This window comes from Crocodylus porosus, unplaced genomic scaffold, assembly GCF_001723895.1.
Source record: "Crocodylus porosus isolate Cpor-Errol unplaced genomic scaffold, CroPor_comp1, whole genome shotgun sequence".
Classification (NCBI taxonomy): domain Eukaryota; kingdom Metazoa; phylum Chordata; order Crocodylia; family Crocodylidae; genus Crocodylus; species Crocodylus porosus.
In genome coordinates this window covers 173,009,633-173,026,262 of record NW_017728906.1, presented here as the reverse complement: position 1 = coordinate 173,026,262, position 16,630 = coordinate 173,009,633, and the positions used below count along the sequence as shown (strand labels likewise).

Sequence of the window (16,630 nt, the reverse complement as noted above, 5' to 3'; positions counted from 1 at the left end):
GAAAAAACAACAAAATGAGCAGTGGGTTTCAGCAGGAAGGAGGAAGCTGGTGTTCTGTTTTGGGGTGTTGTCTGGGGACTCTTATCCTTGGGTTGTTTGTTTACTGTAAGCCACTCTGAGATAGGGTGGGATATAAATCTAAAAATAAAGTAAGAACTTACCTTTCTGTGCCTTCATTGTCTGTTCTTCAATTTTTCTTAAGCGTTGCATTAATTCTTCTTTTTCACGTTCTATTCTTTCCTTTTCTTTTTCTGCTATTTCCCGTTTTTTTTTCTCATTTTCTAGTTGTGCCCTAAAAAACAAAAGAAGTGCTGAGTAGACAGGAATGGGTGCTAAACCAAAGAAGAGTAAATCCTCTTCCCACGCCATTTAAATGTCATGACTTCAAGGGAGTTTCTCAGTTTACACAGCTATCTGAAAAAGCAGATTTTAGGTCTTGAATGTGTTTCACATTCAGTTTACACTACAAATAAGGAATTCTATTATAATACTGTATTGAAATGGAATGCAGAAAGATCTTTAAAACAGGCCTGTAATGCAACTAAACATGTTTGGTCAAAGCTGGACCAATTCATGTCTAAGGCTTTAGTGGACAGGTGACCATACTGGTGTTACAAATTGCAACAGTGTTTTCTAACAGTCAAAGAAAAATCATGCTGTACTAGGTTCCACTAGTATTGTCTATCTTAAAGTTTTGCCAAATCTTAAAGAATCAAGCAACAGAGATTTAAACTATTTAGCAAAAGGAAGAGCTTTATGAAAAATGACAGAGCTTTCAGTAATATTTTCACAAAAGACAAGGTTATCTGTTAAAAAGCTAGATGAACCATTCCAACCTGCAATCTCTTTTTTTTAATTAATAAAGAAGTAGTAGATTTTTGATTTCCGGGACACCAAGAACTCAGATTCCATGCCCTTGAGATCTTTTGAAGTGTTAAGATAGTATTTTATTATGGTTTATAGAAGGTTTAATACCATACCTCTCCAACTGTTTCTGATGTTTCTCCTCTCTAGCTTGGGCTTTCATTTGCTGCACTTCAATTGTATCAGGTTTTCTCCTCCTCATGTACAATTCATGATTTCCCATGCAGAGTGCCAAAATCCGCTTATTAATTCTTAGGCGAGGTGCGTAAAAAACAAAATCCTAGCAAGAAATATTTAAAATTTAAAATACTTGCATTGGAGTGCTTATGGTCTAAAAAATGTTATTGAATATCAATACACCAATAATATATATCTAGGTTTGCAAGACTATGTTTATTCTTACAGGAACTGAAATTCTTTCTTTGGTCAATCCAACAGCAGATATCTATAGGGTTACTAATTGGAAGAGCCATTCAATAACATGCTTGGACTCTTTAAGGTAAAGCATATGAACAAATAATTTATTTGGTCTTCCAAAATGGTTGAAACTCATTGATGCACTTCAATTTACTGGCGAACACATGAAGGGTTTTGGGGTTTCTTTTTTTTGGACCCAATCTACAATTCAAAAGGAGGATGCTGCATTAGTGGGCAGCAAAAAAGTAAGAAAAGACATATTTTTCCCTGTATAATTGAAAATGAACATTTATATTAGATCATCAGTTATTTTGCCACTAAATAGTCAATGTAAGGTAAAGAAAGCCTCAGAGCCAATTAAAATTAGCAGGAAAGAATTCCACACTCATGCAAGTGCCACAATAGCATAAATGTATACTTAAATTCCACAAAGAAAAAAATAACCCAGAGACTCAGTCTTTACTCACAGGGGCCTTCCTGTCAATTGGCTTTATGACAAACTTTTTGTCATTAAATGAGATGTTTCTGATTTCACTCCAAGGAAAACCAATCTTGGGGGTCAACCTTCAAAAAGAAAAAATAAATTCTTAATATTTAATAATAGGCATGAATGGTGAATTTTCCAACAAATATCAAAAGGAATCTATTTTCCCATTTTCTCGGTTCCATTTTTAATATTAAAGTGATTTTTGGAAAAAGCTTAAAGGAATGACAGTTAATGAGATAATTTAGCAAATGATTTATTATTATATAGTTAGTCTTACAAGCTGGTATGGTGCTGAGAGTCAGCTGTGATGCATCAGAAGAGGGTGTTACAAGCTTCAAACTTTGACGCATACTATTCATAATGTATTTAAGTAATGAACATCATAATTTGTTGACCCTTACTTTAAGCATACCCTTCATTTAAGAGGACAAACAATTTCTCAAAAGAAATGTTCACTCTAAAGCATGTCTTCATTATAACAAACACTGAAATTTAACCAAAAGTAAGTTTGAGAAGATGGTTTAACGTGAGAATTGCATGCTGCTACAATCCTATAATTCAGTTTGAAATTTTATCCCCTACATGAGATTTAAATAATCTAATCAATTATAGTAATACCAGAAATAGGTATACATATTTAAGCTGTTTCAACCATGCTGTTTTTCTCAGTTGGACTGAAAGTATTTTCCACTTGCATCATCTCAGTTACAAGCATTAGAAGTTAAAAACTGCAAATGTGCTTAGACAATAAGACATGCTTCATCAGATCATCAGAAAGGAGGCCTTTTATTTGAACACTCTAAACAATTTTTCCTTCGCCTCGTCAGAGCTATATTGCTATCTAATGACAATTCATATTTGCCAAAGATACTCTCGGGGAGTATGTTTATCAGGGGAGGCAGTTAATTTGAAAATAATGGGTATCAGCTATCTAATGCTTGACTCACTATGTTTCATTTCAACTCATCCTGAATCTGCTGTTAGTATCACATGATACTTAAGCTCTAGAAAGCATATATAATAAGCAGCTCTTAAAGTGTTTGGAAAGAAAGAAATTAGAATAACTCTGTTCTTTTGCTTTTAGATACTTATTTTGCAAGTTTTTAACTTTTCCTTCTTCAAAGAATGGGCAAACAGAAAGCATTCCTAAATTCCTAAACAGAAAAAGATGTCTTAATCTATTAGTTTTCCTCGATGAAAAAAAATTACACTTTTGATGGACAGGACAGCTTTTGATGTTCTCATTGCTCTACGTCTACCTGCAGTTATTACAAGTAAAATGCTTCTTATTTAAGGAGTTGTTCCATCTATGCTATAAGAATATCTGACTGTCCTTGTTCTAATTTGCAGTGAAATTAAGATCCTAAGAGTATGGAAAGCAAGAAAGCGGCAATACAAAGAAAAGGTTAAAAGTCATTAAAACCTCTGGATTTGAAATACAAATTTGAAATCTATACGGCAATTCCTACTACAACCAGAGTAGTTCTTTTGTTCCACTCTTTCTTTTTATTTAAATTGTAGTTTTCTTAGGATGAAAATCATCCCTTACTACACATAGGTACAGTGTGTCCTATATATAGACCCCAAACTCAGCAAGGGCTCTTGCACAGGAAAAAAATATAAAATGTTAACAACTTACTTGTCATCATGCTCATAAATATTCAGACCCAAAGCATCAACACCTAGCCACAATTCAGTTCCCTTTTTATTCTTTATTTCAAAATAGTTAACTCCATACATTTCCAAATCTTGTGCAATCTTGAGGTATTCCATCATAGAATCTTCCCTGAGGAGAGAAGATAGTATAATTAAAAGACAAAAAATGAGCTAGGCAGAGAAGCAGGGAACTAAAGATTGCTTAAGTTTTGCATTTCAAATTAACTTCATTTAAATCTTCTGGAGGGTTTGTAAGCACTGTGGAGACATCTATTCAGATATTTATACAGTTCACATCACCTTCATACTCATGGTCCTCATAGGGTGCTTGTAGACGTGTGGGTACACTGCTCGGACACACTGTAATTACAGCATGTTGGAGCAGACTCGATTAATGGGGTACGCTGGAGTGTGCTAATTGGCATGCTCCAACAGCCACTACATCTCATGTATTTAGCATCCCTGCACTTCAAAATGGCAGCAGGGGCACTTTAACTACAGCAAGCTTTAGTTAAAAGTGCTCCTGCCATTTTGAAGCAGGGGATGCTGAATACACGAGATGCTGTGGGCACTTCCATTAGAGCAGTTCTTGGAGTTGCTATAATTAAAGCGCCCCTCCTCCCCCACCCGCAGAGCATGTGTAAAGGTGCCCATAATGATTAAATTTTATCCTCACCCATGATTGTGAGCTAGGGAAATATTATAGCCAGATGGGAAATTTGCACACCAGGGAAATAACAGCTTTGCCCAAAGTCCCACAGGAAGCGTATGAATGTATTGAGAACTGAACCCCGGTCTCTGGCACCCTGCTCCTATACTCTCTTCACTAAACCATCCTTCTTAACCTGTGTTTAGATGGTGGTGAAAAGAAGGAGTTTTAAAACAAAAATCAAACTCATTTCAAATAAAGAAAACTTATCTTGGAAGAATTATTCCTAAATAGTTACCTCAACATCCCCCTGTGTTCTTCATGCCAGTTCTGTATTCTTTCCTCCCACTGCTCTTTGGTCAGTTTGTGTTGTTCCAAGACCCTGTCAGTTAAACAAAGCCAAACAAAAGGATGGAATGAAATAGACCAGCAACCTGATCCCTTAAATACACAAAGATATCAGTTCAAATACACACACACCCCTCCCCAAACACTTCCTAAGTCTTTTCACTCATGCGCACAATCTATGTATCAACAAATATGGCCACACCTACATGGTTCCATTTAATTTTAGAACTATAGCACTATGATATCCCATATTATTTTCTTAGTATTAATATCTTTTTAGAAGAAAACTTTAAAAAAACCCAGTACTGTTATGACAAGCAGTTTTTAAACTTCAGTAAAGTTTATTCATGTCAGATGACAACCATGGACAAGTACTTCTTAAAACTTATCAGCATAGCAGAGTAACAGAAGTTGAGTGCCTAAGCAATACTTTTATAAAGAAAAAGTCATGTTGTACCTTCTTAAAATCAAACAAAGGAGTTTTATGTTTTTATTCCTAACATGCAACTTTTTAAGCATTCCTGGTGTCTGGTCAGAAAAGAAAATGCAGCAAGTATCATCTTACTGAAAAGATCAGCTTAATTGAATTTAGTGCTCTCACTCTGCTGACAAGAAGGTTTTTATCACTCCTTCTCCCCACCCACTCCCTCCTGTTTCTAGCACTATACACCTGTGGGCCACTGAATTGTATGAGGCAGAATAGAATACATCAACAAAAAACTGATGAATACAATTTGACTTTGGAATCATGCAGGTAGATGAATTAACACCACAACCTTCAGATGCCTGTTAGCAAATGCCTGTGTAGGTTTAAATTACAAATTAAATATTTTAGCTACATCTCAAAAACAACACATTACAATTCTCACAGTATGACCACCTTTAAAAGGCTATGAGTAGAAAGTACTCAAAAACTATGTGAGTAGCAAGTTCATTAAGAACTTTAATCTTGGACAAAAACTTCTACTTACTTAATATTGCTGTGTACAGATAAAGGTGTTGACAGTAGAATCTTTAAAAGCTTTATGTAAACTTGTGGCTGAGGCTTCTAGGAGCCACTGATCCAAACAGACCAGTGCACTGTTCAGGTACATACATAAGATGTTGTCTGCCCCAAAGAGCTTACAATTTAAACAACAGATCTCATACTAAGCACAGGTTTAACCAGCATCATTGTAGCTGCAAGACATTATGTTGTAAGTCCTTTATTTTTCTATGCTTGCCTCATCACCAGACTTTCACCTTTAAGTCTGAAGTTTTTCAGCAAAGGGGTCTCTTCCCAAAGTCAAATTATAAAAAATAAAATGAAAGGACTAGATTTTTCTAAACGTAGCAAAAATTGAAAGCAACTTAATAGTCCTTTCCTTGCTTGGAAAAACTGATTCAGTTGTTTAGAGTATTTCAAGACTCCATTCTGGATTGGACGTATTGTGCAGGCATTTTTCAATAGTACTAGCCCAACATTTCTACATTCTACCTCTTCACCTCTACCACAGACCCACACCCTTCTTATTTATTCCTTTGCAAAACAAAGTGGAAGGGCAGAGATACTGCTGTTTCTTTTAGCACCTCACAATTACCTAAAATCAGGCTCGTCTCCCATAGCACCTCCTGGGAGATCAGCCTGACTCAACAACAATCTCTTCAATGAACTGAAAATCAAAAAAGGAATTTTACAAGAATGGGAAACTTGATCATGTTACTAGGGAAGAGGGATGAGAGTATTGTATGGGCAAGGAGGGAGGAAAAGCAGGAAAGCCAAAGCATGACTGGAAGTTCAGCTGGTAAGGGAGTTGAAAAAAAAATAATAAAAGGGATTCTACAAGTATGTCAAGAAATAAGGAGAAGACCAACAGAAGTGCAGGTCCCCCTTACTGAACACAGAAGGCAATCTAGTTCTGGATAATGCTGAGAAGACTGAAGAATTTAATGCCTTTTTTACTTTAGCCTTCAAGAATAAGGTCAGCTACTAGATGACAAGTGAAGTTGGCATCCCTGATAGGATAAGGGATAAGCAGCTTAGAATAATGGAAGAACAAGTTAGGGACTACTTAGAGAAACTAGATGCCTTCCAGTAGGCAGGGTGAGACAGGATGCATCTGAGAGCAGTGGTGCCTGAATTTTTTGACCAGCAGAGCAGATGAGCAGTGCCAGGTCTATCTGCAGGCAAACTGTATGTGTGCATGTGTGTGTGTGCAAGAGTGCATGTGCAAGAGTCTAGAGAATAATAGGCTAGTCAGTCAAACCTCAGTACCTGGAAAGATCATGAAGCAGGTCAAGAATCTATTTTCAAACATGCAAAGGAGAAGATGGCAATTAGAAACAGCCAGCATGCATTCACCAAGAACAAGTCATGTCCAATGAACTCAATTTTCTACTGCAACAAGGTGACAGGCTGCATGGATGGGGAAGGAGCGGATGTGATATAACTTGACTTTAGAAGACTTTTGACAGTCTCCCACAACATTCTCATTAATAAGCTATGGAAATAAAGAACTAGATGAAAGCACCGGAAGTACAACCAGATACATTACTGGTTGGATCATGTTCGACAACTAGTCATGAATGGCTGAGTGTCTTGCTCTAAGGAAATGTAAGTGGGGCTCTTCAGGAGACTGTCCTGGGTCCAATACTGTTAACATCTTCACTAATGATCTGGAAGATGGGATTGATTGATATTTAGCAAATTTGCAGATAACACCAAATTAGGTGGAGTTGCAGGCACTCTGGAGGGCAAAGAATCCAGTGACCTTGGTAAATTGGAAAAAATAGTGCACAATCAATCAGATGACATTCAAGATGGATAAGTACAAAGTCCTGCACTTGGGACAGAATACTTGTATGCACAAATACAGCCTGGGGAATGACTGGCTAGGCTGTAGTGCTGCACAGAAGGACCTGTGGGTCCAGTAGACCTTAAGCTGAATGTGAACCAGTATTAGGGGAGCCCTGCTGTCTTTGGCTATCAGAAAAGAGTATAGCCCTCCCCCGGGACCCACTGCCACCAATGGACACCCTGCCCCTGGACACCATTGCCCAGATGCTCGTGGAGACAGCCCCTGTGCCCCACAGTTCAGATCCAGCCCAGGGCCTCAGGTGAGTTTGACATTGCCATTGGGGAAAGGACTAAGAGCAATGGCCTCCAACTCTATCAAAAATGTTCTAGGTTACAGATAAGGAAACACTTCCTCACTATAGAATGGAAATTCAGCACTGGGATATGTTGTGGAATCTCCATCCTAGAAATTTTCAAGAGCAGGCTAGACAGACACTTGACTGACATAGTTTAGTCAGGGGTGATCTTGCCTTGAGCAAAGCACTGGACTAGACCTTCTGATGTCCCATCCAGTCCTATGATATTAATGTTTCTACCATCTTTTTCATGTTCAGGAGACACAATGAACCCAAATTCATCATGGTCATCTGCAACAAGCCTATAATTTGGTTTCTATAATCAGTCATATGAACCCATGAGATATAATTTGTAAAATGCCTGTGATTTGACTGGTATGTCAGTAGTATTACAATAAAACTTCAGTCTTCTCACTTCAGGTTCAGCCTGGATTATGAAACAATTTTTAAACAATTTTCACTGCCATTATGTTAAATCTTTTTTTGTGCTAGCAATAAAGATTAGTTCAAATGGGACTGATAATTCAAAATCAGGTAAGAAAAGAGCACAAACAATTTCTAATTTAAAAACAGAACTAAAGTCACCAAACAAAAATTATTAATAAATTCACATAATGTAGCATTTAAGGTATACTTTTCTAATAGGAAAAATCGGATTAGTATAATAATAGTATTCAATCTTATCTATAATGTTGATAGTCTCAAATTTATTAATAAAAACAAAATATTCAGGGGATCTAGACATTTTCTTTACATACTGAAAATTTCAATTTCAAATACTTACAGGAATACCATCAACACAAAAGTTATATTCCTGTCTTAATCTTTTCCCACTTATTGTTGTAACAAGCCCAAACCTAAGAGATTGGCAAAACAAAAATTTAACTAGTCTCTCCTGTTTATTTTGTATTTCTCAACACATTTCATATGGTTGCTTTCATCTTCTCCTCTCTATAGGAAAAAAACAAGGAATCTGTAACTTTACTAACATATGCAATCCTGTTAATATTTATGAGACTACTCACGTAAGTAAAGTTGAGGGGCTTAAGTGTTTGTAGAAACACAGTTCTCTTAAGCTGTTGCAGGTCTTTTAGACAGGAACAGGAAAAAAATATGACATAGGTAGGGGGAGGGGTTGCAAAAATATATGGATAACAAAAATATGGAGCAACTAGCAGGCAAGTGGGATCGCAAAAATATGGAGTAACTGTGAAGCAAGTATAGTTCCTGAAATCACTGTAAATTCCTTTAAAAGAATTGATTGCTATATTTACTCAAATCCAGGATGATCCCCCGCAACATGAGGAAAAGAAAGCCTTATCTTAGATTTGGCTACTGACTTGGGACAGGCAGTGGCTCAGCTCTGGCTTTGGCCCCAAGTTTACTGTGAAACCCTCAGCTGAGCCAATTCTGGCCCCAGGCCAGGGTGGCTGATTTGCCAGGGGAGGGTTTCATGGAAGGAGAACACAGGGGAGTCCTCACAGTCAGGGAAGCAGGGTGGGGAAGCACATTGAGGACATCTGTATGTGGCTTGTGGGGAGCACAGGGCCCACCTTTCTCCAGCCTGCCCCTCATCTGGCCACTTACCATCTGCTCTACATCAGCCCCTGTAGCCCTGACCTGGCCAGGTCTGAAGCTGTTTCCCGTGCTTCTCTCTGGCCAGACTGGGATGGAGCCGAGCTGAGTCCACTGCCACCCCTTGACTATCCTGGACAGAGAAGAGCCGCAGCGGAAGGTAAGCAGCAGGAGGGCCACATGTGCAGGGACAAGCACAGGTCAGAGGGAAGGCAGGCAAAGGCAGGAGAGTAAGCAGCACACCCTGGGCAGTAGGATAGGCTCAGGAGGGCAAGGGGCAGGGTCTTGCCCCTTGCCCCCACTACAGCAATGAGGGCACAAATTTAAAGATGACTGCTCAATGATTGGATTCTATACATGGAAAATTATAAACAAATTTATAGTTTTCCATGTATTGAATCTAACTGGGCTGTCATCTTTAAATTCGAGATCATCTTGGATTTGGGTAAATACAGGAGATTTCAAATGTACTATGTTCTTTAAATGAATTTCTCAATCCCATTTCCAGTATAAAAACCTAGATATTAAATAAAATGTCACTGGTATGTCTTTGTTTACTAAAACAATTTTCCTGTTCTTTAAAAATCTCATTGCATCTAATTTACATTGATCAAATAACCAAGTAAACATTTACTTAATGATTGTAGTAGGTACAGAAGTATGTCCCACCTGCCCTAACAAAATATACTAACAGAACTGTGTGTTATGATTACAGGTACTCATTCTCTGATACTCTCTCCATTGTCAAGATGCACTAGAAAACATGATGCTATCAGCAACTTCAAAAACAGTGCCACCACCAAGATCTTAACAAGCCTTAAGTTTTTAGGTGGAATACCTACAGGGGGGAACATTTTTTTTTTAGAATAACATTCTTCCTATTTGTGTATTTTTTGTTAATTCTTTAAAGTTATACATATCTGTAAATATTTTAAGATAGTATCTTCCCACACTCCCCCCCCCGCCCCAAAGAGCAAGGATGCTTCAAGAACTGAAGGAAAAATACTGGTATTGAGGAATCCACATTAACTTGCTAATTGAATGGTTCCTATATTTAATTTAGCAGATGATATGATTCCAGAAGAGAGCAAGGAATATTAAACCATGCATATTAAGAGACCATATAAGAGACCATACACCCCAGAGGTATTACCTCATTGGAACAAAAGCAGCCACTTGACTGAATCTGTGCAATTATCAAAGGACATAGCTAATGAGGCATTCAAACGCAGTTCTCAAGAGAATCACAACTGGGATGCCTCTTCTTCGCTGCTCAAAGTCCAAGTTAGGAGAAAAGTAGGAGATTCTAACTTTTAGACAACACATGCACTCTCCAGAATAGTGCAACTAGCATGTACTGATTTAAAGATAAACTGACATTTGGAATTTAAAAACCTATAAAAATTGTGTTACCAGCAAGTTAACGTAGCATCTACAAAGCAGCAGAAGTAGTTTCACTCCCACTTACCGCTGGGGAAGAAGTCTGTCATTGGCCAAGTAGCCTAGCTTATGAATCTCCTTATTGTAATCACCATACTTTGCTTGGACGGCATAAGAAGCCAGTAGAACTGCAGTTTCAGGTGGACAGTAGATTTCATCATTTAGAATAGCTTCTTTCACTTGCAGAAAGAACAGTCTCTGAGTTATTTCTTGAATTAACTCCTCAGATACATCCTCCGGAAAAAACTTGGCCCTGAACTTGAATTGGAGAGGATTTTCTTTCCTTACATCTTGCTGTGTTACCTGGATGGGAGAAAAGTAGACGTGAAAGTGAAGTAAGCAATAGTTTATTATTTATTTTAGCAACAAGAAATTCACTAACTACTACACATTGTAATCCAACTCCCCCTGGCAAGCATACTGTAAAAATGACTTGCAATTCACAGGGCACTCAATAATTTACATTGAATTAAGCAAACATGACAGCTCTGAAAGGCAATTTAAAGGTCTCATTTAAAAGCTTATTGTAGACTTGTGTTAATTTTTACCTACTACAATGAAGATCTGAAAACATGATTCTTATGATGTATCAAATATAAAAAGAGTAAGTTACTGAAAGTAATTCACCTCATGTCACTGGGATTTCAAAAACTGTTTCTTAGCAAGAATTGTGGCATGCTCAGTCTTAAATATCTGGAAAAAAATTAAACTTTAAACTTTGGCTTACCACTATAAATAAGGGAACCTAAAATTCTTTGTTCATCACTTCCTCTTTTGCTAGAAGGTGATGAACTTATTGCATTAACTATGCCATATCTTTCTACACCAAATTTACTTTATTTTAGTTAGAAGTTTGCCTAACATTTTACCAGAAATCTGTATTTTTGTGTAGCTGTCCAGGCTTGGCCTATTTAAATTTTCAACACTAAATATTACTGAGATAAAGAAAGCTATTAAACAACAGAAAAGGAGAAAAAATAGATGGAAAAAACCCCCTTTAACATCAAGTACTGTAGCAATCCACAGTAAGTGTTAAGAAAAAAAGTGAAAGAGACCCTGATTTTGCAATCACATCAGTGCACACTTAATTTTATGTTACTGGGAATATTCCCAGTGAGATCATTCAATAAGTTCCATGGGACTATTTGTAAAGCACAGTCAAGCAGGTGCTTTAAATACTGGAAACAAGCTGGATTTCTCCAGACCAACTTCATGTTTTAAAATGTTCTGATTTATATTTGCTTTATTGTTATATAGAATCTAAAGAAACTATCTAAACAGCAAAAAACTATACATCAAAAGATGAGTGCATCATATACTTGAGGCTGCAGGTCTGTTACACCCATAATTTCTGTGACCTAGGGTTTTTCCATAAAGGTGAAAGGAGATGGAAGGGGAAGGATTTGTTCTGGGATGAGGCAAAATATGCTGCTACCACTCTGCAATATGATTCTGCTTGTTTATAGTTAAATCCATTTAACCTGCACATACACCCCACTGTACCAGTCTGTAACATAAAGCAGCAATTTACCCAAATTTCAGATGGACACAACTATAAGTACCAACATTACAGTAAGTCTACCGAATTTGTTGCAAGTCTGAAAACAAACAACTTAAAATTGAAATTGTTTGAACATTTAAGAACAGCTAACCTTTTTATTCAACTTCAGCCACGTTGAATAGCCTTTGCTGTCCACATACTGCAGCCCAAAAAACCAAACTTCACGTAGACCAACTGTTTTTACCACCTAAAAATAAATGAATTGTTACGTCAACAAAATCAGGTCACCAACTGGAACTGGGTGGGTTGAGTCCACATACATTCAGTATTAAATGCCACATAAAACAAGGTTTTGTGACCGTGTCATAAAATGCCATACATGATGCATAACTGTCAAATCAAGAATGAATAGCTGACAGTAATTATTGCAGCCTCTTCCTCCAAGATATATAATGTTTTTTCTTTAAAATACCACCAGTCAGAACAACATGAAATGTCTCCTCTGATCAGGATGCAAAGATGTCTGCAGATGGAAAAAAAAGGAATCACAAGACAAGACCATGTAAACCAAGTATCTTGTTTCTTTTCGTACAAGACTATGCAACACAGGAAAGGAAAACAGGATAAAGATGTGGGGGAAGATGAGAACAAACATAATTACTGGTAAGTAATCCTTTGTTTAATGTCTCCTCTTTCCCCATCCTATAGCAAAGAGAAGACAAGCAGCATTATTTCTGGTGGAAGAGAGCTCAGGCCAACATCTGAGGCACCGCCTTTGTGATCACTTAAGATAGCGATGCCCCAGCCAAAAACCACAGAAAGCAAGATGTCTTCTTTTCATTAAGCCAAAAGAATCATCTCAATCCTGAGATATCAAATAATGCAATGATACAATTATCTACAGACACACACAGTTAGGATGTATTATTTTATGAAATGTTTAAAGTATCAGAAACTACAGAACAAAGTTAAATTCCATATGCAAGTTTAGGTGTGCAAAACAAAGGGAAACTAAATAAGTTCATTATCTTAAACTGAGAAATATCAGAAAACAAACTAACAATGGTTTGGAAGGCTGTCCCATAGTAAAAAGGCATGATGTGAGTTTCTATGAATGGATTTAAAATGTTGTTACATAAAAATGCATATGCCTGTCTACTCCCACAAGATTGTATTGTCTTATCTGTCAAGAACTGTTCAAGTGGATTACTTATTCATGAACAGGACTCTTTATACACCCAACGGCTAAAAGCAAAAGTTTGGAAAGCACTGAGATGTAATGTGGCTCAGTAAATATGATAAAAGTCTCCTATATTAAGTATCTGTATTCCAGATCTAATTTGTACAACCTTTCAACTGGTTATCAGAAAATGCTTAAGGTACTCTGAATATTTCAGAATTATTAACATCAGTTAGCAAAAGACACAAGTCCAAATACTTGCTCTCTTGGTTTCTATTTACTTGTCTCTTGTCCAAAGGTCAGACCCAGGTGGGGAAGATAAGACTATGCCTGTCTTGCATTAGGCAAAGGGATGGGATCACCAGTTGAGTCAAGAAAGCTGTTGAAGGAACCCGCTCTGACATATTCTACACCAGCAGTTTCCAACGCGGTGCCCATGGGTGGCATGACGCACCCCCTCCCCCAAGGTTTACTTAGGTGCCTATACACATTTTCACAATCAGTAAAAATCATTATTCCAAAAAAAATGCTGTCATACTGGCACCCACCGCTTTTTCTTTTAAATTTGAATGTGTCCTTGGGCACATAAACATTGGGAACCCCTGCTCTGCACTATGATGTTTAATTAGATCCATCAATTATGAATATGGCCAAAGTGATAATGTTGTAACACTGTGACCATTACATGAGGCCAAAAGTTTAATTCAATATACTGATACAGAGTTAACCTTGAAAACCAACTGGGCAACAATTACTATAAGTACATGCATCTTCCTCTGTTTGGCAGGGATAGCCACACTGTTCAAAAACATAATGTTTGCTTAGTAGTGCAATTTAGGTACTGACGTTGCCCTATGAAGCTACATTTCTGGATGAAATATTTTTCTCTACCTGTAAAAGCATGGCAGTTGAAATCTGCCAAGATATTCAAGCTAATAATTTTCAATTTAAATATCTAGCAACTAATTGTAGGAACTACCAGAAGGTGTGAACGCCACCAAACACATGGAGTTTGGTTAAGAACATGGTACAGTATGTGGTGACGAGAGGTTTTGCACCTGTACCTTAGTCCCCCTATTCAAGAAAACTACTGGATGGACACTGGGCAGAAGACTTCCTGTAGTAGGTAGTTATCCCCCAAAATTGCCTAGCTAGAGATAGCATAGACTGGCAAGAGAGAAGTCACAGCTGCCTTCTTATGCCAGAGGATGGTATCATTTTTACTTGGGGTTGATATTGGCAACTCACCCATTCATCTTAGGGAGCAGGCAGGATGGCTGCCCTGTCCCCAAAAATTCTCTGCCCTGCAACACTTGTGAGTAATTGAAGAGACTGTTTTAGATCATTTTTAATTCCTTTTTTCCTTTCTTCTAGAAGTCTTGTTTCCCTGTTTCTCCAATCAGGAACTGGAAGAAAAAAAGAGCATGAATGCTGAAGTATTACTCCACAGTTCCAGTACGGAATGGCAAAGACTAGGGAGGAAGCAGTGCTTGGTTAATATACACAATATAAATGACAGTCTTTAATCTACTCTCTGCTTACAGGGTGAAGATGTACCACTCTTAGTACTGACTTGGTTATCAGAGGAGACAAATCATGCAATTCACATTTAAAACAGATGGCAAATGAGATTTTGGCTCTTCCAAAAAATCAGGCCAGAAATTATGTTGCTAAAGTAATTCCCTATATAAAGGTCTATACTAGCATAGCACTATACAACAACTGTTTACTATATGATTATTACAAAAAATCATTTTAGAAAGGACTTGTCATTAGCCATATATTGGAATCACATCAAATGTCTGCAAGTGTGCCATTTTCCCTACAGAGAAACCATACTGTGAATTTGCAGCACCAATGGCAGCAAGGTGGGCAGCATAAAAGCATTGTTAGTATTACAATAAATGATGAATACAAGTGAACTAATTTTAAGAGAGTAATATAGAATGCTTCTGTATTTTTATTTAAAAAGCTCATCCTTCCATGAAATAGTCAATAGCCAAGTACCAATTTTCTTGCATACTACAAATTCCCAAATGAGACATGCACCTTGTTTATGGGAAGAAAGAATGAAGGAAAAAAGATTTTTCCAATTATGATCACACAGAGCAGAAACAAAGCCTAAATTATCAGCTCACTCTCCCTTTCCTACTGACGATCTAGGATTTTGAAAAAAGCAAAACCCCCCCCCCAAAACCCCAACAGTCTACACGGCTGTGAAATAGAAGGAAAGAGACTAGGAGTACCTAACATACAGCCAAAATGGATGGCTTGATTAGTGTAACATCAAGACCATTTAAAAGAGAGAGCAATTAACAATTATGTAATAAGAGCAAATCAGCAGGAAACAGATAGATTATGATGAGTCATAAAAATCAATCAACTCCCTTTGCACTACCTGAATAGAAATGCCACTGCTGCTGCTGGGCAGTTGGTTTTAAACTTTGGGTGGAGCAGGAATCAAAACAGGGTGTGACTGCACCATTGCAGACCCTTGGATCTGACCCTGTTGGACTCCATCACTCCATCCAGGCAGCTGCTGGAGGGAAGAGAAAGAAAAGCAGCAGCAGCCGTCTTACAGTGCTCCATGCAAATCAACTTCTGTGCTTAAGACACCCACTTTGGAAGGCTAATTTTTGGGAGGAAAGTATGTGGTATGTGAGTAAATATGTCATGTTAATTACTCAATAAACACTGAAGAGAGATTTTAAATTAGCATACATCATTTCTAAAGCTGCCCAGAATCTGGATCAAGAAAGATGAAGCCAAGTTAGACTCTGATGCCAACAGCCCACAAATAAACTTAAGAACTCAGTGTAAGGCAGGAGTGGGCGAAATACAGCCCACAGAGTAAATCTGGCTCACCCAGGGATTTTATTTGGCCCACAGTGGGTCCCTTGGGCTCTGCCTGACCCAGGCATGGGCCCAACCCAGGCTGTGGCATATGCAGCCAGTCCACTACCCTTGTGGTGGCATGGTTGCTAGATTCCACTTCCTAGAAGCCCCAGTGGCGGCGATCCCTCCAGCTGCTGCTGCCAGTGTCACCACCACCACCAGACCAACCCCACTGCACCCTGACCTGTCCTCCATGAAGCCACCACAGGGTTGGTGGGCAGAGTCCAGATGGAGTGGGCAGGGTCTCTATAAAGACTGTCCTGGGACACCTTCAGGCAGGGTGCATTTGGCCAGGCAGGGGGGGAGCAGCATCTGGGAACATGAAAGGTAGGCAGGGCCTGGCTGAGATCACGGGGCAGTGACAGCCTTGGGCAATGCAGGGATTATTTATTTTTTAATATATTCTCCTCTCTCGTGTGTGGGCGTGAGCTCGCGCACACACACACACACACACACACACACACACACACACACACACACACACAC

At 38.2% G+C, this 16,630-nt stretch overlaps 1 protein-coding gene across 2 annotated transcripts in view; it reads right to left on the bottom strand.

Annotated features, from left to right (window-relative positions):
- RDX (radixin) overlaps positions 1-16,630 on the bottom strand; it is a 58,058-nt gene that overhangs the window by 12,152 nt on the left and 29,276 nt on the right. For both annotated transcript variants that reach the window (XM_019530220.1, XM_019530219.1), the window contains exons 3-9: positions 12,221-12,316; positions 10,597-10,871; positions 4,372-4,455; positions 3,408-3,554; positions 1,749-1,845; positions 981-1,144; positions 162-292 (exon numbers count right to left, since the gene is read on the bottom strand). In XM_019530220.1, coding sequence (XP_019385765.1) covers positions 162-292; positions 981-1,144; positions 1,749-1,845; positions 3,408-3,554; positions 4,372-4,455; positions 10,597-10,871; positions 12,221-12,316 — 994 coding nt within the window. The remainder of the gene's footprint in view (positions 1-161; positions 293-980; positions 1,145-1,748; positions 1,846-3,407; positions 3,555-4,371; positions 4,456-10,596; positions 10,872-12,220; positions 12,317-16,630) is intronic.